At 33.4% G+C, this 22,013-nt stretch overlaps 6 protein-coding genes and 2 long non-coding RNA genes across 14 annotated transcripts; 5 read left to right on the plus strand and 3 right to left on the minus strand.

Annotated features, from left to right (window-relative positions):
* The first annotated feature begins 406 nt into the window (after window positions 1-406).
* LOC127065891 (uncharacterized) lies at window positions 407-6,393 on the plus strand. Its single transcript, XM_050998887.1, has 8 exons — window positions 407-878; window positions 1,129-1,227; window positions 2,108-2,211; window positions 5,143-5,356; window positions 5,488-5,541; window positions 5,608-5,750; window positions 5,818-5,972; window positions 6,063-6,393. Exons 1-8 carry the CDS (start codon window positions 800-802, stop codon window positions 6,118-6,120), a joined length of 906 nt encoding a protein of 301 aa, XP_050854844.1. The 5' UTR covers window positions 407-799; the 3' UTR covers window positions 6,121-6,393.
* LOC127065901 (uncharacterized) lies at window positions 3,416-5,131 on the minus strand. The gene is made up of 3 exons (XR_007782208.1): window positions 4,914-5,131; window positions 4,265-4,653; window positions 3,416-3,769 (listed from the first exon to the last, which is right to left on the minus strand). It is a non-coding gene; the product is annotated as an uncharacterized LOC127065901 (long non-coding RNA).
* A 1,185-nt stretch (window positions 6,394-7,578) lies between the features above and the next one.
* On the plus strand, window positions 7,579-10,908 carry LOC127065883 (bone morphogenetic protein 4-like). Of its 3 annotated transcripts, none has more exons than XM_050998876.1 (6): window positions 7,579-7,749; window positions 7,947-8,348; window positions 8,445-8,601; window positions 8,874-9,019; window positions 9,090-9,191; window positions 9,383-10,908. In XM_050998876.1, the coding sequence occupies exons 2-6, from the start codon at window positions 8,337-8,339 to the stop codon at window positions 10,352-10,354; spliced, it is 1,389 nt and encodes a 462-aa protein (XP_050854833.1). In that variant the 5' UTR covers window positions 7,579-7,749; window positions 7,947-8,336; the 3' UTR covers window positions 10,355-10,908. The 3 variants fall into 3 exon arrangements, with proteins under 3 accessions (XP_050854833.1, XP_050854831.1, XP_050854832.1); XM_050998874.1 differs by having other exon boundaries at window positions 7,947-8,310; XM_050998875.1 differs by having other exon boundaries at window positions 7,579-8,310.
* Window positions 10,909-12,484: 1,576 nt separating this feature from the next.
* Window positions 12,485-15,461, plus strand: LOC127065888 (isthmin-1-like). Of its 3 annotated transcripts, none has more exons than XM_050998881.1 (5): window positions 12,485-12,835; window positions 14,077-14,286; window positions 14,374-14,773; window positions 14,837-15,182; window positions 15,261-15,461. In XM_050998881.1, exons 2-5 carry the CDS (start codon window positions 14,113-14,115, stop codon window positions 15,358-15,360), a joined length of 1,020 nt encoding a protein of 339 aa, XP_050854838.1. In that variant the 5' UTR covers window positions 12,485-12,835; window positions 14,077-14,112; the 3' UTR covers window positions 15,361-15,461. The 3 variants fall into 3 exon arrangements, with proteins under 3 accessions (XP_050854838.1, XP_050854837.1, XP_050854839.1); XM_050998880.1 differs by lacking the exon at window positions 12,485-12,835 and adding an exon at window positions 12,939-13,208; XM_050998882.1 differs by lacking the exon at window positions 12,485-12,835 and adding an exon at window positions 12,939-13,208 and having other exon boundaries at window positions 14,837-15,102; window positions 15,183-15,461.
* Window positions 12,798-14,021, minus strand: LOC127065900 (uncharacterized). The gene is made up of 4 exons (XR_007782207.1): window positions 13,882-14,021; window positions 13,419-13,690; window positions 13,206-13,349; window positions 12,798-12,945 (listed from the first exon to the last, which is right to left on the minus strand). It is a non-coding gene; the product is annotated as an uncharacterized LOC127065900 (long non-coding RNA).
* Window positions 15,462-15,598: 137 nt separating the features above from the next.
* LOC127065898 (intraflagellar transport protein 43 homolog) lies at window positions 15,599-16,832 on the plus strand. Of its 2 annotated transcripts, none has more exons than XM_050998902.1 (6): window positions 15,599-15,730; window positions 15,861-16,036; window positions 16,133-16,162; window positions 16,218-16,270; window positions 16,360-16,432; window positions 16,536-16,832. In XM_050998902.1, the coding sequence occupies exons 1-6, from the start codon at window positions 15,692-15,694 to the stop codon at window positions 16,756-16,758; spliced, it is 594 nt and encodes a 197-aa protein (XP_050854859.1). In that variant the 5' UTR covers window positions 15,599-15,691; the 3' UTR covers window positions 16,759-16,832. The 2 variants fall into 2 exon arrangements, with proteins under 2 accessions (XP_050854859.1, XP_050854860.1); XM_050998903.1 differs by having other exon boundaries at window positions 16,230-16,270.
* A 625-nt stretch (window positions 16,833-17,457) lies between these two features.
* On the plus strand, window positions 17,458-18,517 carry LOC127065972 (mitochondrial import receptor subunit TOM40 homolog 1-like). Its single transcript, XM_050999071.1, has one exon. It carries the CDS (start codon window positions 17,537-17,539, stop codon window positions 18,515-18,517), a length of 981 nt encoding a protein of 326 aa, XP_050855028.1. The 5' UTR covers window positions 17,458-17,536.
* On the minus strand, window positions 17,739-21,858 carry LOC127065970 (endoplasmic reticulum lectin 1). Of its 2 annotated transcripts, XM_050999067.1 has the most exons (7): window positions 21,534-21,858; window positions 21,276-21,449; window positions 20,675-21,193; window positions 20,231-20,284; window positions 19,596-19,757; window positions 19,296-19,535; window positions 17,739-19,218 (listed from the first exon to the last, which is right to left on the minus strand). In XM_050999067.1, the coding sequence occupies exons 1-7, from the start codon at window positions 21,666-21,668 to the stop codon at window positions 18,973-18,975; spliced, it is 1,530 nt and encodes a 509-aa protein (XP_050855024.1). In that variant the 5' UTR covers window positions 21,669-21,858; the 3' UTR covers window positions 17,739-18,972. The 2 variants fall into 2 exon arrangements, with proteins under 2 accessions (XP_050855024.1, XP_050855025.1); XM_050999068.1 differs by lacking the exon at window positions 20,231-20,284.
* Window positions 21,859-22,013: the final 155 nt, after the last annotated feature.

Raw genomic sequence — 22,013 nt, forward strand, 5'->3', positions numbered from 1 at the left:
GTAATGTTCACACATTGGTTAGGTTTTATACAATCATGATGGTAGTTTGGTGTGAATATAAATGTACATATAAAAAATATGCGCCATTGAAGAAGCCGGTTGAAATAAATAATTTGAAAAAAAAAAGACCGATTCGGTACGATGTGAACGAGCTGTAAGGCAGCCAGATAGACAAGAAGGCAAGCAAGCAGGCAAGTGGACAGACAAGCGAGCAGGCAAGCAAGCAAGCAAGCAAGCAAGCAAGCAAGCAAGCAGACAGGCAGACAGGCAGGCAGGCAGGCAAACGAGCAAGCAAGCAAGCAGGCAGGCAAGCGGGCAGGTTCGGCAAAATCAACGCGGAGTGATTGCCGGCAAAGTCGGCAAAGAGAGGCAAGTGATGGACGGCCCATCAGGAGGGCCCCGACGTTCCGTACCAAACGAGATTAATAGAGATCCGGCTGTCAGCCGGACGCCTCACCGTCTGAGCGAGATCTGAGCGGGTACCAGACGGCCAGTCTTCCCGCAGATCGCAACCTGCGTGGGCAAGAACCGATCGTGATCGATCGCACGGTCTAAGCACTCTTTGGGCTACTCGTCTTCTATGCGAGTCCGCGAGTTATAATAACGTTTGATCCTCTAGTCATTTCGGGGGAGATTTGTAATGAGATAACGATAGTGAAAATTACACGTTATCGTGAATTAACTGATACGCGATTAGAGAGAAAATAATAAACTACAAAAAAAGAAAAAAAAGGGACTTGCTTAATCCATCGTATTGTACAATTTCTCTACAAATAGGTCTATCTTTCTTTTCGTACCGATGCGAATGCAAAGCACGAGGGGATGGTGGAGCGTCCTCGGCAGTTTTGCCTTGATTTTTCTCGCCAATATACGATTAGGTAGGCTATCCAATATGCAGGATAAATCGTCTTACATTACCAACGTAATACAAAATATTCGTTATTCATGAATTTTTTCCGAACTTTTTCTTTTCTTTCATCTAATCTACATAAGAAGATTTATCGATCGATTGCGATATAGTTTGTACAAGTAATTATTTATTTTTGAACGAAGTTAGTTTTTAGATATAAGTAAAGATTTACAAAATAAATTTTTTTCGACTTCATGAAAATTCGTTTATTTTTTTAGCTTTCAGCGAGAAGGATTCGGAGGGAAAAGTTCATACGGAGGAAGCACGGCAACATCTTTGCTGTGCGAGGCACGAGAAAATGATTGACGTCGGTTATGGTAAGTTCTCTATGATTTACACAAAGTAATATTGCTTTGATCTACATAAATGAAATATAAAACATACATACACTATATGAAAATTGCATAAGTGATTCTTAAAAAAAAGAATAAATAAATAAATAAAAAAAAAAGATCGGGTTGCATAATGCATCGTGGACCCGATTGTCGTTAGAAAATATGACCTTGTCTTCGTTGGACACCACCGAGCAAGATTATTACTGGGTGTTTAATCAATTGACGCCCGGTGTCGATGTCGAGGGTGATGGAACGTCCGGTATTCTCGCATAGCAAATATACTTACATACTTACAAACACTCACACATCGTCAATATTCGTGATTTAGAATGCCGGTTCGTTCTGATGAAGAATTTGTTTCTTCGACCGGCGGATCGCTTTGAGCATATCGATCCCGATTAATCGTAAGAACGTTTCTCTTCTTCGATTCATTGACCGTAATAAAATACTGTGGACCTCGAGACCACTGCCATGAGAAATGAGTTCGCAAGTTGAAAGTGTGAACGAAGGGATTAATATTTCGTAGAAGCATTACTTGTGGGTTGTATAAATTGTCGCCGATATATCTATTATATATCATCGTAAGATATCTCGATGTTTATTTTAAAAATAAATATAACAAGCTGTTGCAAAATTTAGCAGTAAATTTATATAATATTATGCATGCTTTATGCATTAAAGCACGCATTATAATATTTTTCTATATTACATAATAAATTTATATTTTAATGCAATTTAAAAATTTGTACATTTTTTCTTTTATCGCGACACGATTTTATAGGTCACAATTTTAAAAATATAAGTATTCATGATTTTTATATTCAATTTCTTCGAAATATTTACGTTTTTAATTTTCCTTCAGGAATATCTGGAGAAGTTATACAAATCGACATTGGACATTGTCGAAAACTCTGTCCCCGATACGTTTCCGACGATCCTGGCGATGCTAGCAAACCGGCTGTTCAGGTAAATATGTTCGACAAAATAAGAAAATATTTTCTTTATCTTATTTTCTAACGTAAATCAATAAAACGTAGGAAAATTAGTTCGTAGAGGATATTTTTTTATCGTGTTGAATGTTTAAAAAATTTTAGATAACTATATAATCTACATAGTGTCTTTAAAAAATCTATTATGAACCAAGTTACAGTAAGAATTCATACTCTTTTATTTACTACGAAGTAAATAATGAACTTTACCCTCTCCATGGTTCTTGAAAGCAATCTTATAAACAACGTCGTAAACGAAATGTTAGTGAATACATTTTACAAATGTTTCGGAATAATATTGGTATAAAATAATGTTATAATCACATGACGATAATCAACGTGTTAAGGGAAACTTTTAGTGTACCTCGATCACCAAAGAGACGATTTTTTTGCGATATCGTAGCAGGAATGCAGCTTTAGGGAGGGCCTACATGACTATGCGTAATCCGTGACTCATACTCGCGGGATGCACCAGGTGCAAAAACACCGTAGGCTGATTGCCGCATCAGGTTCCATACGAACAAAAAGCCCATCCTGCCGGATTGAAGTTTATCGAACCGGTCCGTGGGTCTCTTTCGAATTCCACGCTGGAATCTTTCGGTTGCTTGAAAATGAGAATGGCTGTGTGCCAGAGCAACTTTGGTCGAAAATAAATCAGAAAATTGCAAGATATTTTGCGAATAAGAAAAGTAGAAAAAAAAGAAAAAGAAAAAAGAAAGGATACCTTCAGGCGTTCGATGGCCATTGAACTCGCCAAAATAAGACAATTTCAAATTCCACTCGAAAGTGGTCCTATATGGTAAAAAAAAACTATGCTTTCGAAAAGCTTCAAAACGCGATAAGAAAATATTGTTAAAAGTTTTAATGCTGAAGATAATAATCTCTTATCTTCAACATTCTCTGATAGAAACGAATTATCATTGAGAAAAGATATTAAAAACTTCCTAAGAAAAAATGAAAATATATAAAGAATTATTGGGACAATAATATCTATGCGTATACACGTATGATCAAAAATATGAAACAAACTAGAAAATTTTAATATTTTGCCAATAATTAAATATTTTTATATCGAATTATTTTTTTAATTTAGATTATATTCAAATTATTATTTTAATCCTTGAATTCAATTAATGAAAATTTGTAGAAAATATTTTTTAATAAATCAATTATAACTTCAGAGAATTCTCTATAGAATCATTCGTATTTAATTTGATCGTACGGATCTATATATCTGTACAAAGAAAAAAATCAAAAGATCTTGATCACAGCGTATAGTACGAGCATACATATTTTAAAGTGCAGTTTCGAGAGAATTTTTATATTAAGTATATATAGTTTGAGAACCCAGTAATGTCGGCCGATTATGCCGAGGGCTATGAAGGGTGAAGAAAGACTGGAACGTATCGCAGATTTATGACGCATGAGTTCGACCAATCCGGAAGCTGGAATGTGGCCACGCCAGACATCGCACGATCGAACAATCTGCACGACTCTCAGAAGAGCTCACCCCATATATCGATGAGGATTTTCAACTATAAAAAGAAATTATTCATGTTTTTATTGTTAAAAAAAGAGCAATTTTTAAAAGTTAATACATCAAAAATACAAGAAAAAAAATAAAAAAACTGATGTATTTGGATAAATGTACCGATAATCGTTTCAAACAAGATAATCATTAATAATGACGGATAATTATAAAAGTAATTCTATATTAATATCACTATCATCTTTCTTTTTTTTAAGAAATATTATAATAATAAAAAAGTACACATAATGTCGCTCAGAAAATAAGTCGATTAATAGAATAGTTTCCTACGTTCTCCTGTGAATATTATATACTTGATATATATGTATGTAATATATAGTTGTATTATATATAATATGGTTGTAAACAATATATCATATATATATATATGATATAAAGAGTATATATATATATATATAGTTTCCATTAATCTTCATAGTTTTTATCATTTATTTGCAACAATATATGCAGCCGTAGAAGATTGTTGTAAACTTTTGGATACCTTCGAGTTCAGCAAAAGAAGATCTGGAGAACGATTTTCCAAGGATGCGTATTTGGAGTGTCCCTTCGTGTATCGCTTCCTTGCACGGGTGGAGGAGGTTATTTTCGTCACGTAATGCAATCCGATTGGTGTATTTACGATCTTGCAGCTCACCCACGCTCTCCAGGAGAGAAACAAGTCGGGAAGACGACGCTGCACGCGATATGCAAAGGAGAAGAGAGGAGAGAGGTTGCTTGAGGACGATGTGTTTTGCGTCCTTGGAAGGTCGAATCGTCTTGGGTCACCACACGCGGGCGCCAGCCTGTCCAGATACTAAATCCCGAGAATCGCGTTCTTTTAGATTCAGGAGGACAAATGATCCGAATGAAAAAGAAATTTATTGGATCCTCCTAAAGAAATTATTATAATGTAGTTAAAGAAAACGGAAAAAGAATAAGTAATAAATCTATTTTCATATCACGAAGAGTATGAGAAATAAAATTATGTTCTCTATGATATAATTGTAACATATTATTATATAAGACTTGATGTAAAAAGAAAAAAACTGAAAGCGATTACCATGTAAATAATCAGGATGCATACACGCGAGCAAAGAATTATGTTATCAATTTTTTTTAATTCCTAAGAATTTGTATATGTACTACAGTACCTTCTTTTTCCAGGCGATCGAAGCAACCATTCGAGAGAATCTCGTTTTTTTTAATCCTATATCTTTCTTAATGTAGCAAACTCTCGTTAATCCTTAAAAATGTGAAATAAATCGATCATTTCAAATGAATTATTAAACGATTAGGAGAGTACTAATACTACATCTAGATATTGAAAAAGAATGAATGGTATTTATTATAGAAAGAATATACCTGTTATAATATTTTTAGAGATGTTCGCAAGAGGGTCATTGCCGGCCAAGGGCTGCTAGACTGGAAAGAGTATCCACGTTGCAGGGAGTCCGTATTATTGAGGCTGTTGATGCTTGCGAGTGTTCTTCAGATTCTTCTTGTAAAAGAGAATCATATACACATCTTATACATTCTGGTACACCGTATCAAGTCGTTATTGATGTTGGCGTTTGCATAGGACACTGTGGCAAAGGTATTAGAAATACTTAGTATTCAGGAATAACAATAATCCAATGACAATAAAATGATAATGTTTTGATAAAATAATTTTATATAAATACTTGTACGTTATAATATCATTCATACTTCTTTTTTCTTTTTAAGATCTTGGTTGCAAACCTGTAAGAAATAACACGGTCAGCGTTAAAGGACCAAATGGTAAATAAAACGTAAATAAAGTAAATGGAAAATCTAAATGATATTAAAACAATTATTACGTTTAAGGAGACGAAGTATACCCGGTTATTGAGAGATGCAGCTGTGTCGGTAATTGTCATCGAATGGATCACATGGAAACGGTGTTGGACTTCAGTGAAGTTGAAATTAAAGAGGGTACCAATACTACCGATGTCAAGCCCGTAGTCAGAGTAAGTGGTATTCTTCAAAGGATTTTTCTTAAATCATGGAATTATGTTTCTTATGAATATTTTCCAGCAAATCAATGTTGGCCAATGTGTTGGAGCTTGTCCTGGAAACGAAACAGAAACTTGTCTTTTACGAGACAAACGTGAGCCTTCGAGATGTCTAGCTGGTCTTTATTCCAAACAACATACTTGCACACCAGCGAGATTTAAAGTTCACGAGTACAGGTACGATCATTTATATTTATTTAAAAAGTAAACATATTATTTGCGCAAAGTGTTTCTAGAAAAATAGTGTAACATTAAATGCTCTTTTAGAACTCGACGAGGATCAAAACGCGAAGTGATACAAATTATTCAATGCATTTGCGTTTAGAAAGGATCATCATTGAACATACAAATTTTATTATCGAAAAAAAAAAGATGAGACGAAGATGAGACAGAAAATATCCTTTTATGTTGCGTTTTGCGAATGACGTTAAGATATACTTTTTTCAGATCTGTCGTGTAATTATGTGACTAATGAATTTCGAATATCTTTCTAAAGAAAAAAGAAAAAAATCATATGTCTATCCGATCATCATCTTTGTGTGTAATATAACGATGTATAAGTTAATCGGCAAATAATAACGAAATATCTTGAAATAAATTTAACTTTGATCTAAGAAATGTTATATCCTCACACGACGCCGAACGTATAATATACATATAGATATTTTTCATAGTTATGTATATTTCATGTATACATGTATTTTTATACGTATATTATACGTCTATTTTACGTCTATGATGTACTTATATAGTATGTCTATCAAATAAACGTATATTTTACATAACTCTCATAACTATTTATATATTGTTAGTATTATAAAATATGGATGGAGATAGAGAAAGGAAGAGAGAGATAAATAACTTTATTGTTACCCCCTTCAGATGTCACGATATCTTATATGTGGATATACTATATGTATGTACTTGTTTAGCATGAGATCTCGTCGCATACGTTATTCCCAAGCAATGCAGTTCGAAGTAAAAGACCGAAACTAACTGAAATTCGAGGCGACAACCTCGATATGAGGGAAAAACGTGGGCGAACGGCTCATAAAAATACGCTCGTGACTTGTGATCAGTCATCGCCCTCGCAATGAAAAAAAAAAGAAAAAAGAAAAAAAGAAAAAACAACGAATTATCTAAAACGTTCATCCACCTAAATATCGCGTCGCGAGCATAGCTTGGTGCTTACGAATCCGTAAAATTTAGGAAACGTGCTTTTTATAATAGCCTGGCACTGTCATCATCGCTCAGCGATTTCTATCTTCTCAATAACACACACACACACGCACACATTATATATATATGTATATATATATAAATATATATATTTATATATATACATATTTAATTTATTTACGAGCTATTACTTAAAATTCATATAAACAACATTTTTTAACGACAATAACAACGATAATTAAACATCGTGTAAAAATTAAATGTTGGATATGAATTATATTGATAAACAAAATTGTCTAAATAATAACAAAATAAAAATAGATGCAAACAACAGTCAAATTCGATAATCAAAAAAGTATTAAAGAAGTTAAGAAAAGGAACGTATGCGGAGAAGATCGTCTTGACAGTGGGTTAAAGGGCCAAGGTGTGTTGTCGTTGTTGACAATTATGCGGACAAGTAGATGGTTTGCGTATATGTCGGTGTGGCTATGCATATATATAAGACGTGAGAAGCGCCAATGTCGAGCGGGGAGTAACGCGGGGGAAGGAACTCCCGGCATAGCATAAAGGTGACTCCTCGCAGCGAAAACCTTCCATATGCCACTTAGCGTCCCGTTGAGTTCGGCAAAGTGTCCGGTGAAGCAGAGATATCCGTTCCTTCGACGAAACGAGACACATAGAAAAAAGGGTGTCTTCTTTTTTCCTTGTTCGTGATAAGGTGTCCGAGTCGCGACTAATTATTATACTATACACACATAATACAGTACTATAAAGGGTGAGTCATTTGGATAGGAACATCAAAATATCTTCGTTGTTTATGAACGTAACAATTGACCCCTCGAAGAAAATTGACGTCTTTCAAATAGACCAATTTATAACAATAGAAAAAGAATTTTTATACGTTTATAAACAACGAAAATGATCGAATGTTTCTCTTGAAATGACTCACCTCGCATTTTGTGATACCACTAGAAAAATATAGCAGACTCCTCCTCGTGAAGACCTCGGTAAAACGTTGAATAGGATACAGGTGTTCATGTTTGACACCTTGAAGAAAGAGCATTCGATTGCTTCCCGATTTTTTTTTTCGTTTCTAATCAAACGCAAGATCGTATCGATGCAGACGCGAAGTGCACTATCGCTATTGCTAGTGATGTCGGCGATGTCATCGTCGATGCATCTTCTTCTTCCCGAAGCGGATGCATATCCGTCAGATCTTCTCAAGGATGATAAAGGTCAGGAAAGAACGGGACCGTCTTTGTCGCTTAGTGAACTCACTCAGGGAAACGAGCTCGGTAACGAGAAACACGAAGACGAGTTGGAAAAGTTGCAAAAGGTCCGTCTTGTATCCGATTTCTAACGATGTTTTTTCACGTACGTCGTTGAGAAGTAATTTATGAAAGGACGAATGAAAACTGAGTGTACGTGTCATTTTGTGCAAAATATTAATCAAATGTAATAATATTACAGATCTTCGGTATACGCGGCCAGGGCGAAAAATCAGCCCATCGTAAGATACCACCTCAGTTCATGATGGAACTATATAATACTATCGCCGATGATAGCGGCGTCACGCGAGGACGAAATCCTTATAATGCTAAGGTCGTACGGAGTTTCGTTGAAAGGGGTAAATTCTTTTCTTTGATACCTACAAACGAATTTCTCCCCCCCTCTCTCCCTCTCTTTCTCTTCCCTTCTTTCTTTCTCATATTTGTATATAATAAAATATTTATATAAGTTGTATATACCGATAGAATATTTTCATCTTTAATTTTTCCATTCTCAGTTACTACACTTTCCTCTTCAAGTAATCATTAAATGTGATCAATTATATTATTTAAATCACTCTTTTAACGTGACATTTCATTTAGAAGAAAACAATGACTAATTACTTCGTAGATACCTCCTTGTCTCATTTCTATTTCTTCAACGTGTCCGGCCTGGAAGTAAACGAATCGGTTTTGGAAGCCGAGTTACATCTTTATAGAAAGAAAACGCCCACTAAAACGGTGCATCCTTCGACGCTTACGTCGCCGTATTACTTGGTAAGTGTCATACATTAAACGATTTCCTTCCTCAATCTTCTCTTTTTACAAGATAATCACTTATGTTCAGATAAGAGTCTATCAAGTCTTAGACGAGAGAAGTCTTGCTGTACCGAGTCTTCATAAGTTACTCAACATTCATTACGCTGGAGTACATACTTCGGGTTGGCAGGTATGTTTTCATGACCTTCAAAAGTAATAAACTATTTTTGCTATATGATATATATATATATATATATATATATATATATATATATATATATATACATACACATTCTAATTTAAATAGAATAGACAGAACATAAGAAGAGCTATTGTGTCATAAGTTAAAATTATTAAAAAACAGTTACTACCATTCCACAGGTGTTTAACGTTAAAGAAGCCGTGCTCTCTTGGGTCAGCGGTGATCCAAATCTAGGTCTCTTGGTGACGGTCACGACTTTGTTCGATGATGAAGTAAACGTCGAGTTTTCCCGACGAAATGAGTATCATCATAACAAGCAACCGATCTTAGTTCTTTTTGACGACGACGGTAAGGAACAACGATCTGGAATGAAAATCGTCCCCGATTACTATACTTATGGAAACGACAATATCGACGAAGATGAATTACGTTATGATGGAGTAGATGATAAGATTGACTTGGAGGAAGAATATGACGAGCATCTTCAAAGACAGAAAAGACAGAGAGGCGAGCCTGAAGACTCGTCAGCGATACAAAAACGCGAAAAAGATTTTTTTTCAAGAGAGAAGAGAAAACACGAAGAGTCAGACTCAGCTTGGCGGGAAGATTCCGTAGAACGTGATCGACGTGATACAAAATTAACTAGAAAACGTCCTAAGAAGATTATCTCGCATAGAACGAAGATGACGCATGTTTTAACGTCGATGGACATTTACGAGAGAGCTATGCTTCGGGAGAAATTAAATAAAGTGTCTCAAAGAGCTAACAGGACTCAACGTAGAGAAAGAAGATCAACAAAAAAACAAAGTCCTTCGTTAGGTCACAAAAACACGACCGTGTGCTCGAGACATGAACTTTACGTTGATTTCAAGGAAATTGGTCTTTCTTCATCCATAATTGCGCCTAAGGGATATTCTGCATACCATTGCAAAGGTCTTTGTGAGTCACCGCTGAGCCAAGATCAACAACCGACAAATCATGCCACCGTACAAGGTATTGTTCATAAAATGGGTTTGGTGAAAGGCGTTGAAATGCCTTGCTGTGTACCCACGAAGCTACTCAGCACCAGTATACTTTTCTTCGACGATAACGAAAACGTTGTTCTGAAAATGTACGAGGACATGATAGCTGATCGTTGTGGTTGTCGTTAATCGGATAACGCTTGTTTTGACCGAAAATTGTTGCTCGATTTTTCCTGAAGAATTCACGTCAAAAGGACACACGGATTAGTGATCGTACGAACGATTTGTGAGTGTTCTTCGGGATTTGAAGAATTATGTCTAAGAGAATAGATTAAATGTTGTATCTTTTGGGTTCTCGTTGGTCTTTCTAAGTACTTACGTCCTCCTAAAAGAAAAATAAAAAAAGATTATTATCTTTACAATATCGAGCGTTATTTTCGCATAAGTCGTTGTACGTCGACAAAGTCCTGTTTGTAAATAAGAACATTCCCAAGTACGCGTACACGTGTGCACGCGTGCGTCCTCCCCTCTCACATACACATACACACACACAACACGAACACACACAACGTTGTACTGTAATGTAATCTATTGTTATAACGTATCTCTGTAAATTATTATAATCGTAATTCGTAGATATAGATATAATGAGATTAAATTTGTATATATATCTCGTGACAACTTCATTAGAATTATTTATAGCGAAATAGTAGATATACAATAAATGATATTTAAACCGATAATTATTATTATTATTTTTTTGTTTATTATTCCTTTGTCCTCTGATCCTTAAAAAATATATAAAGTGAAAAATCTTGAAAGTTCGCGTTAAAAACGTACACAGGACTTGATTATTGTCTGCTATCAAAGGAGCGTCTCGAAATCAAACGCTTCTCTCAAGCTCGCGGAATGTTTTCGAGAGGGCGAACGATGAAATCAGCGGTGAAATTTATAAGCCTGGCGTTAAAATAAATGCGACAGTTATTCGTGTTGTTGACGGTGAGTTTGGCGCCGGTGGATTGCAGAAATGCAGTCGCGGAATGTGAAACGCTACCGGTGTTGAACTTCCACGAGTACGTTATGGAAAACAAAAGATAAGGGTGGCCAGCCTCTCTCGAAGTAACTTCGACATTAACTCGGACCACTCGATATGTAAACTATCATATTTTGCAACATTTTCTCATTATTTTGTTATATATGTGAATACTATATAATACACAAAATTCAGATGTTTCTACTGACAATTTCATTTAAAAATTCGTAATAGTTATCGAGATATCAATTTTAAAAGATAAAATTTATTTAAACTATTGAGAAACTTCTTTATACCATATTGTATTGAAAATGGAAAAAAAAAGAAATAAGTAAAAAAGTGATAGTCGACATATGAAATAACCTAGTTATGCTCAAAAGATATCTTATATGCTGGAATCATTTTGTTCCTATTGAAATATACAAATTATATTAATAAAGTCATACGGAAGATATCGCAGTTGGCGTACGATCATAATAAATTATCTTCTCGCATGTCTCATGGAATATTCGCCTACTGCCTATTATCATACAAATTTAGAAAATTATCCTAAGTATTATGTAGTATCGTGAAACTAAGAAAGTTTTATGATTTTTTCGCTTTTTTATGCGTGTTTCTAATTTATATATATATATTACAAATATATGATTCAAATGTCTATGACTTTCATAAAATATATATAATATTATATATCTATACATTAAACAAAATAATAAATAATACTTAAATAATTTATTTTTTCTTAATACTAATAAAGTTTATTATTATATATCATACGTACTTATATATTATAAAAGAAATGTAAGAGATAAGGCGGATTCGTACGTTCAACACACCCCATCAATTTCTCGATACCAGCATTTACATATCTGTGAGGTGTCTGACTGCTCGCGTGCCGCTCTCACTGCATTCCCGTACGCGCATCTCCGGTTATATTTACTTCAGGGTGGGTGTATTTTCGAATCTGTTCGACTAAAAATAACTGGAACGTGTTTCACTGCATTCCATTCATGTTGTATTTAGATCCTGGCGCCGTAATACGTATTGATTTACGATACGACTTTGTGCGAACTTTGCGGTCCAAAAGATAACATATTAATGACTTTTCGTACTCAAGTACTAGATCATTCAAGTAATCACTTTCATCCATTATACAAGATCAATGAACAACACGAAACAAAAAAATGAACTACTTAAATCGCCTACTTCTGAAATATTATAAAAACAAATGGATTTATCTGATAGACAGATTTTGTAATAATGTGAATGATTTGATCGATTATTAATAAGATACAAGGAACATGTTTGATTAAAAGTAGAATCGAAATTGGAGAAATCGTGACGTACGAAATAAAAGAAAGGAAAAAGATGTTTTTTTAAGGAGGATGAAATGAAAGCCTAAGCCGTGATACGCCATAATAGAAGCTATACAATGACGTAGTGTTCTGTCATCCGGCGTGCTACCTCTCCAACCGTTTCACCTCGCCGCCACTGGCCCATTATAGTGGGACAGAACTTCACCGATTCACAACTATACACATAGTGGTGTACGCCTTTGAACAGTGAGCGCCGCGTTTTGTACCCGCTCTTCTTCTCTTCTCGCAATTCTCATACTTCATCATTTTGATAAGATAAACGTGTGTGCTTCTTCCCTAATTTATTTATCTTTCCGGGAGAGGATACCGATGAACTTTCGATTTCAAAATCTTACGATACTTGGTCATTATTTCTTTACAATCATGAAGAACTAAAACAAAGAAAATAAAATCGATTTGGTGATAATAATGAATAGCTACAAGATATATTGATCGATTAATCGTGCTAAATATTCGAAAATTACAGTTGTCTTGCGAATTTGGCATTAATAAAGAATAAAAAAAAAAAAGAAAAGAAACAAAAGAAAAGAAAAATAAAAGAAAAACAAAAAAGAAAATGAGGACGATACAATTGCTGATGTGTATAATCGTTATTCTTCATTTGATTTTAACTGTTACTCTTATACGTTACCAGGTAAGTGAAGTAAACAAATAAGGTGACATTTAATAAAATATTTTCATTCTCCGATAATATACGGAATCAGAGGTAAAGCGCTCTTTCGTTGAGCATTTGAATAAGCAAATGTTACTGTTTTCTTCAAATAATCTATATCTTCTAAAATATCAATAAGATTATTATTAGTTATTATAATATACATTTTACAGTGAAATAAATGCAGTATACCTATGTATCGTCGATTCCGATAAGAGATATTACATATTATATTTCCTGTTAGTTTTCGTTTCTTCAAACTGAGACGGAGTAGGAGTTCTTCCCGGCATCATACAATGGCTACGCCATTGAATGGGCAACGATCGCATAACACGCGGCTTCTCAGAAGTAGAAATGTTCCATCTCTCGCATCGTTGAGCGTATCCCATTCCAGTCCATTCCACTCATACCGTTCCAACACATACCGCTACGTCCCTTTTTCTCCTTCAAAGTCCGTAACTCATCTACGAAGTAAACACGGTCTTTTGATGTTATGCTCGTTGTGTTGCTCGTGTGAGAAAAAAAAAACAGAAAAAAAGAAAAAGAAAAACAGTTATCAGTAACCAATAGAAGACTTTAGAATTAAAAAAATGATCTGCATATGTATGTATATAATTGCATTTAATCGGGAATTATTGAAAGTATGCGTTTTCACCATTTCGAATTCATTTTCATAACGATCAAATTTTCTTCAATACGTTTTATAAATTTATATAAACGACATCAAAGATCCAATCGCCATTTTGATTCTGCTTGTGTACTGACATACGGACTTTTAAAAATGGCGCCTTAAATGTCGCAAAATTACATTTTAATTTTTTATCCTGTAATAATATATATACGGTATCAGACAAGGAATACTCTATCAAGACGGATTTTTAATAAAATGATGAGCGCTGTTCACTTTTTTCCGAACTTAAATACATCACTCTCGTTAATTATATCGAGAAAGAAACGAGAAAACGACGATATCGATGTTTTATTAACGAGGCACTCGAAGAATCGAAAACGACATTGTAAAAATAATTCTACGTGTTCTCATATCGGGACATCGGAACAGGTAAGTATTGTAATAAGCATGATCGACAAAACATAATTAACGAATAATAATAGGACAATAACAAATGATAAACTTTCGTATTCACAGATATTCCTTAAAACACAAGAGAATAACGATTACGAAACCGAGGAATCACGTTTAATGACAAAGATCCGAGCGTCAAATGAAAAAGATGAAAATATTAGTACGCGATCAGAAGATATCGATACCAATAACGATAGATCGTCGATTATCGATGGATACGTCGAGGATAAGGATAACGATACAATCGGCGATTACGTCGACGGTAGAGATTTCCCTTCTATTTATGAAACTTCGGATGATTTTTCTGGCATGTTGACGAATGTTTTTCAAACCTTGCTAAATGCATCGTTTGAGAACAATCAAAATATCTTAAAGGGATTGCATTTTGTCAGAGAAAAATTGGACACGGACCCATGTCAAAGGTGGTTGAATAATCAAGACAAACTCGAAGCGGCATTTTCGGGTGAGGTTATTTAACACTTTTGTCGTTAATTAAAAGAAAAATGAAGTACAACACACGTTTCAGGACACCTCGTTGTTCTTCCCGCCTGTCCGTGCAAGTATCCGAACAGTATCTTCTACGACAACAATCTATGGGACGAAAAACAAAAGAAGCATTTTCGTTGGCGCGACGTGAGCAGTGCATCTTACCGATTGGATGTTTACAAGCCTGGGGCGGCCTATTGCGTGCGTACTCTATTGGCTACGGGAACCGGAAGTGCTCAACATTGTTGCTACGATAGTGACAGAAAGCTGATAACACGTGGTTCCGGTGCAGGGACACCGTATTTTGTTAGTCCAGAAATATCTTTGATTCTTCATGAGAAAATAGACATTTTACCTTGGCGTCTTTGTAAAGGAGATTTTTCTAGGTATTTTTATTTGGGAATTGTGTTTGACACATCGTGATAGGTTCCATTGTTAAAAAAGTACATGTGTACGTTGTTTAGATTTAACAAAGTGAGGCCACCGAACAACGAAAATGGTTGTAATGAAAATCCAGACAACGAGGAGTATCAACGACAAATAAACAGTACGAAATATTATTGAAGAACTCTAGTTTTCATTCATGAAGATATGACGAAGCGAAAGTGTTAAATTGTAATAAATAGTGTTTTTGTACTTGAAATATTAATTATAATGATACAGAATTTTATTTAAACTTTATTGACTTTGTTAAAAGAGATTATAAGAAAAAAAAAATTATATCTTACCAAATTTTAAAAGAAATATATATGCGATGCATTTGTTCTCAAATATTCCCGCCTTTCCTACCTTATCGACACGACGACGCTATCAATTGTCATGGTTACCACTTGCAAACACAAAACCAACACTGTCTCTTTAATCCTACTAAAGATAAATAAATCGTATTTTGACGATGGATTGGGCTTCGGATTTAGAAATTACATCGAAGAAGGTAAATTTCTTAAAATCATCGTCGTAATTCGTAAATGTTTTATACGTAGTCGTAGATGTATCATTGGATACCTGTGTTCGATATTATTATTAAAATTTTGTAAACATTTTCAAACACCTAATGTTTACAGCTTATTCCTAGACTGGGCAGAAGAGCAGGCCAAAATATTACGCAGGAAGACTCAAAATCGGACGAGGATTTGTTAAACAGTCCTACGTCATTATCCTCAGGACGCTCAACGCAGCCACCTGTGGCGCCACCTCGTACCAGAAAAACTGGTTGGGGTGACGATTTGAAAAGTGGCAAGTGAGTGACGATATTCTGAATATTTTAATTTTGTTCTCTTACATTTAAAAATAATTCAATTGTCAAACTATTTGATCTGTTTATTCGTTATTGTAGGACAAAAGCTTCTTCTAACATCATCGAACAGTAAGTATCTATAATGAACAAAAATATAGAATCAGACATCTGTAGTCACTAACAGATTATTCCTTAGGGACCGATTTCGATCAATGGGAAAAGAGAATCAAGAAGATGGTAAGATCACGACGAATGTTTGTAAATACCAACATATACGATACCATTTTTAATATAAAAAAATAAATAATTAAATGATCTTATTACAGATATTCCCGTGATTCCGGATTTAGATGAAATTCAAGAGGACAATGTTCTTTCAGATCTTTCTAATGCACCTGTGTAAGTGAAAAATTGATATTACTAATTATATAATAAATTCTAGCAATTTTTGATTTCTTTTCTTTTTATATGATCTACATTGAACATTCATTTATTATTATAGGATTGACACGAACAGAGTCACGGCTTATAAAGAGTTGGATACGGATTTAATTAAAAACGAAGCATTTACATCGTTAGATGGGATCAGTCTTTTCCCTCTTACAGAAAAATTGTATAATGAAAATATAGTGAAGGAACCCGACGAAGCTTGGAATTGGAATCTTCTGTTCACGCAAGTCGCATCGGAGATAAATAACGAGATCCAGAAAAAATTAAATGTTTAAATACAAATATGTAAACATAATTGTATAAATTATTTTTTATACATGAAATATAATAAAATTTGTTTCTTACTATACTTGCGAAATGTATTGAAAAATATATTCGATATTATATATAGGTTAAGTGTTCTATCGTAATAAAAAAAAAATGGCATACTGCTTTTCCGCAGTGCCTGTATATGGAAGCGACAAATTACCTCGTCTGACCTATTCGATTGCCCCCCAATTTGGAAATCGCGGTAGTTCGAGGAGCGACGTGAAGACTCAACCGTGCAGGCGTGCATATCCGAGGTTTTGGAAGAAAACCACGAACATGCACGCGCAATCGGGAGCCGAACACAAGCTACTTGAAGCGACCACGTGACAACACCCACTGAGCAGATCTGCCATATCTCGACGTTTAGCGATCAATGTTCAGCTGTGCCATCACTAGCACACACTTCCGCCAATCTTTAATCGGTTGCTGTTTATAAAGATAAGATGGCTTTAGAAAGTATTTGTGAGAAACTCAAGTATACAATAATCTAACAGAGTCATCTATTGACTGTATCAAGGAATCTCAAATTTATGCTACTGCGCATCCTTCGTTTTTTTTATTCCTCTTAGCGGCAAATTTCAAATGTCCGCTATCAACCCCATCTTTCTCAGCTTTCGAACTTTCAAATGGTACATTCAATTTAAATGTTTTGTTCTTGCTCAGAAAAATGTACAAATATTTTGATAAACGCCGAATTTATACAAATTTCGGCTTCTTTTAAGGAAACCGTTCCTCGTGGTCATAATGGGTATTATATATGCCATTGTAAATAAAGAACAAGATTCGTATATAGTCTCAAATAAGACAGAAATTCCTGACTGTATACCATGTCCAACCGAGATAGACAGGAAACCTGGAAATCCAGGGAGTTTCGAAGATCTTCATAAAAAAGTGAAGGATCTTTATCCACAAAATTTTGAGGGTGCAAGATTAAAAATTAAGAAAGTTCTCAGTTCCCATTTTAATGTAATGCATACAATAACATTGAGTTCTGTAACTCCTTCGGGATACAAATTTGGTGCATCTTACATTGGTACTAAAGCAGTGGGTTTACACGAGAAATATCCAATTGTCAAAGGCGATATTATTCCAAATGGAAATATGACAGCAAATTTTGTACATACATTTGGATGTAGATTTAGATTCAAATTGTCTACGCAAGTTGCAAATTTTAAGTACAAAGCTTCTAGTTCATCCATAGAATATCGGTCCAATGATTATACATTGGCATTAACATTAGCAAATCCAAAATTTCTGAAGCAGCAAGGAATTGTTGTATTACATTTCTTGCAAGCAATTACATCCAGAATTACATTGGGTGCAGAAGTAGCTTGTCTTCGAAATTCTAAAATTTCTGGGGGTCAACAGACATTAATGTGTGTAGCATTCAGATATAATACAGGACCTGCAACATGGTCTGCTACTTTAGGAGAAGCTGGTCTTCATATTTGTTATTATAGAAGAGCAAGCAGACAACTGCAACTTGGTGTTGAGATAGAAACTAACATGAGGATTCATGAATCAGTTGCCACTATAGTATATCAAATTAATATACCATATGCTGACCTAATTTTTAAAGGCATTGTTAATTCAGAAAGTAGTATTGGTTGTGTATTTGAGAAAAAACTATATCCAATTCCAGAATCATCATTAATTATTAGTGGACACTTGAATCACATAAATCAGCAATTTCGTGTAGGTGTGGGTCTTGATATTGGTGTATAATTATTGTTAATCAATCGTACAATATCTTTTTAATTGTATGTGTTCTGTAACTTATATTACAGATATCTGTGAGTTAGAGATTTTATTACTTTAGTAATAAAAATTGATGTATTTATATTATTCTTTTTATAAACTTTATTACTTATATCTTAAATTAAATAATGTTTGTGTGTCTCATGAATTTTTTTATACAACTATTTTTACTTCCAATCTAGTAAACAAAAAAACAATTGTAAGTTATACTATTGTATAATTATTAAAAAATATATACACTTAAGTTCATTTAAGTATGTTTACAAAGTTTTACACAAATTTTATATAAGAAAAGTACAATTGGCAATATTAGTGATTATGTTTTATAATAATCACGGTGATTAAATCAATTTTATTATAAATTACAATTAATTGTACCTTCCCTATTCGCTTATTAAAAATTAATAAAAAATCAATTTTTATTAATCATCTCCATTAGCTATTCTTTCATCTAAATCATCTTGTTCTGTATGAAGAGCTATTCTTAATTTAGCAAAATCTGTTTCAAAATTTTCACTTAAAAGACCATTTTCATCTGCATATTCTAAAATGTCACAAATTAATGGGGATTCAACTCTTAACACATATTTACATGTTTTTGGTTCTAATAAAAATAATGATATACTTGATGGACCACCCATGTGATCTTCAACACACTTCAATTTTACCTAAAAAATGAAATTTTTTAATAATTAATTTTACTTAAAATTATATTATTTGTTATTTGAACTTCGAGATCTAATACCTCAGTTTGTCGTAATTGGCCAATTTTGTCACAGATACTTCCATCGCTATAAAAATGAGATAAATATTTACGCACTTCTGGTGGACCTGGTTTTTTATAAGGATGAGTGGCAATCCATTCCAAGTGTTTTTGTCTATCAAAATTACCAAGATTAACAGTAGTCTTAGTGCCATCTTTTTCTGTATGATATTGGACTATAGAATGTCCAAAACAGAATTCATACTTCCACCAACCATTTCCCTATTTATTATAATAAAATATTATAATGTTCTAATTAATAGATAGTGCATAGATACTTACTCCATGTAAGCAATTTTTACCACTAAGAAAGTTTTGAAGCGAATTAAGTTCTGCAGGAGTTATGTTCTGGTCTACTAATGAATTAACAGAATCTTCCTCACCATTCTGTTTGTCAGCAACATCTACCGGTCGTATTTCAACCCTTACACGAGCATCACCATCCTGCAATGAATTTTATATCATGTTATTATAAATATAGATTTTAAATTGAATCACCGTATATCGAAATCAAAGTTAGATGATTAATATTGACTATATGCATAGCGTATTTATGCTTTAATCAAAAAAATTATTATTATAATTGTATAAGATTAATAAAGATGCAGGAATCCATGATGCTTTATGTGATATTAATTATCACATTAATTGTAAAATATATCAAATTATGTTTATCAAATAAACTACAATATAGGTTAATTAGACTAGTGTATTAAACAAAAGATAATTTTGCAATATATATTAACAGTTGGAGTTAAAATTCAGTATATGAATTAGTATCTAGACATTATATGGTCAAGAAAGTATGTAGATGAAGAAGGGGCAGAGTGAATTAGATGTCAGCACAAGCCCATGACATTATGTGACAACGGGCATAAAGCGTAAAGCCTCTCTCCCAAAAATGAAAATTTTCTGACCTGGCCCTCCTTATCTACATGGAAGATCGCATAGATTTTCTGCAGCTTGTTATCCTGTGTAAGAAATAATCAATTCAGTATATAAATAATAATAAATCAACTTAAAAATAAAGGACTTATTAGTTTAGTACTTAGAAATAAGCCATTCGATAGAGAAAAATAGTTTTGAAAAGTAAGATTCTAAAAGATTGAAGTAGATAATTTTAATATGTTTTTTATGATTTAAGTGAAAAATTTATTTTAATCTGACAACATGCTCTTTCATATAATCTAACATTGCTTAATTTAAATTAATTTTTAAATTTGAGATATTTTGTGCATATCATGCGCTACATACAAAAGCCTTTGCATCATGAAAGACATTTAGAAGTAAATTGATTTTGATTTTGATATTGATAAATAAATAAATGTAAAAAATATATATGTAGACAAATTTACCATTACCTTTTGATGTCGAAGTTTCAAACTCTCCATTTCCATTGCAACAAGTGCTCTAGGTTTTTTTGGTGCAGTATTCATAGGACGGCATTCAATTTCATTTTCCTTAGAATCTTTGAGTTTATAATCAGGATGGTAGCAAAGCAATGGAGATAGAACAATGGTCTCATATTCACAACTTGATGTTTCTTTTAATGAAAATATTTCATGTTTGCCATGTTGATAACATACATATAGAACTCTTATCATTCTTGGTTTATTGCTTATATCACAAAGTGTACCATCTCCCATTTTAATTTCTACATATGGCATATTTATCCCATCTACTTTTATTACTGGTATCTCTGACTTTTTATCAGGATTTTTTGCTAATTCATCATATTCAACGGAAAGTTTGAAATTTTGCGATTTGTCAAAATTACCAAGGTAATATTCTTGAGTTTTAACCTTTTTTCCTTCTCTATCTTCATGATATTGGCGTACAAAATGACCATGACATAATTCATAAGTCCAATATGATTCTAACTATTTATTAAAATAGATTATTTGTTATAATGAATATTAATATCTTATTAAATTCATATTGTTCTTTAATGAATAAACCTACCCTATAAGAACAAGTATTTTGGCGAAATAACATTGATAATATTTCTATTGGATTTGATCCCTTATATACCTCATCATCATTACGTTCTCGCTCCATCATATCTGGTATTAAACATTGGTAACGCTCATTATTTGCAGTTGTTATAAAATAAGACTCCACGTTAGTTTCAGGCTCCTATAAATAAAAAAATACATTTTATAATATCTTCATTCAATCATGTTTCTATAGTTTTCATCAATACTTTTTTATTATACTCACTAATAGTTCGGTATTACTTTTGTCTGGCCAATTAATTTTAAATAAAATAGTATCATCGAAACTTTTTACTTCGTGACCCCAAGTGTTAGCAAGTATAACGTTTAACACGTTGTAAATACAATAATATTTCCACATTTTTATAAGTTAATAATTATTTTATCATATTTTGAATAAATATGTTGCAATTAGTAAAACGTTTATAAATTTATGATGACAGCAAAAAACCTTATTAATCAAACAGTTGCAAACGCCATCTGTCGTGACGTACACAGTTAACATTAATTTTAAAATAAAAGGTACAACCAATAAAAATTTTATATTTAAACAATATCACGAAGGTGATAAAATTTTATTTCAGCACGCTTAAATGTATTTAAATTAGTTTATAACTAAGGATCGAGAAAGACAAAGGATTCTTCAAACAAAGAAACCATTCTTGCACCAACGAAATCGTTCTCTCCAATCTATCCACGTAGTACA

The sequence above is a fragment of the Vespula vulgaris genome, chromosome 8 (assembly GCF_905475345.1).
Source record: "Vespula vulgaris chromosome 8, iyVesVulg1.1, whole genome shotgun sequence".
Classification (NCBI taxonomy): domain Eukaryota; kingdom Metazoa; phylum Arthropoda; class Insecta; order Hymenoptera; family Vespidae; genus Vespula; species Vespula vulgaris.

Coding starts and splice junctions, on each gene's coding strand:
- LOC127065891 (XM_050998887.1), top strand. CDS start 800: ATGCGAATGCAAAGCACGAGGGGATGGTGGAGCGTCCTCGGCAGTTTT. Junction 5,542..5,607: donor CAGCGTTAAAGGACCAAATG/GTAAATAAAACG, acceptor ATTACGTTTAAG/GAGACGAAGTATACCCGGTT. Junction 5,751..5,817: donor ATGTCAAGCCCGTAGTCAGA/GTAAGTGGTATT, acceptor AATATTTTCCAG/CAAATCAATGTTGGCCAATG.
- LOC127065883 (XM_050998875.1), top strand. CDS start 8,011: ATGTTTGACACCTTGAAGAAAGAGCATTCGATTGCTTCCCGATTTTTT. Junction 8,602..8,873: donor ACGGAGTTTCGTTGAAAGGG/GTAAATTCTTTT, acceptor ATTACTTCGTAG/ATACCTCCTTGTCTCATTTC. Junction 9,020..9,089: donor TTACGTCGCCGTATTACTTG/GTAAGTGTCATA, acceptor ACTTATGTTCAG/ATAAGAGTCTATCAAGTCTT.
- LOC127065888 (XM_050998880.1), top strand. CDS start 13,131: ATGAGGACGATACAATTGCTGATGTGTATAATCGTTATTCTTCATTTG. Junction 14,774..14,836: donor ACTCGAAGCGGCATTTTCGG/GTGAGGTTATTT, acceptor CACACGTTTCAG/GACACCTCGTTGTTCTTCCC. Junction 15,183..15,260: donor TGTAAAGGAGATTTTTCTAG/GTATTTTTATTT, acceptor TACGTTGTTTAG/ATTTAACAAAGTGAGGCCAC.
- LOC127065898 (XM_050998902.1), top strand. CDS start 15,692: ATGGATTGGGCTTCGGATTTAGAAATTACATCGAAGAAG. Junction 15,731..15,860: donor TAGAAATTACATCGAAGAAG/GTAAATTTCTTA, acceptor TAATGTTTACAG/CTTATTCCTAGACTGGGCAG. Junction 16,433..16,535: donor GATCTTTCTAATGCACCTGT/GTAAGTGAAAAA, acceptor TTATTATTATAG/GATTGACACGAACAGAGTCA.
- LOC127065972 (XM_050999071.1), top strand. CDS start 17,537: ATGGGTATTATATATGCCATTGTAAATAAAGAACAAGATTCGTATATA.
- LOC127065970 (XM_050999067.1), bottom strand. CDS start 21,668: ATGTGGAAATATTATTGTATTTACAACGTGTTAAACGTTATACTTGCT. Junction 21,450..21,533: donor AAAGTAATACCGAACTATTA/GTGAGTATAATA, acceptor TTTTATTTATAG/GAGCCTGAAACTAACGTGGA. Junction 20,285..20,674: donor TGAAACTTCGACATCAAAAG/GTAATGGTAAAT, acceptor TTTCTTACACAG/GATAACAAGCTGCAGAAAAT.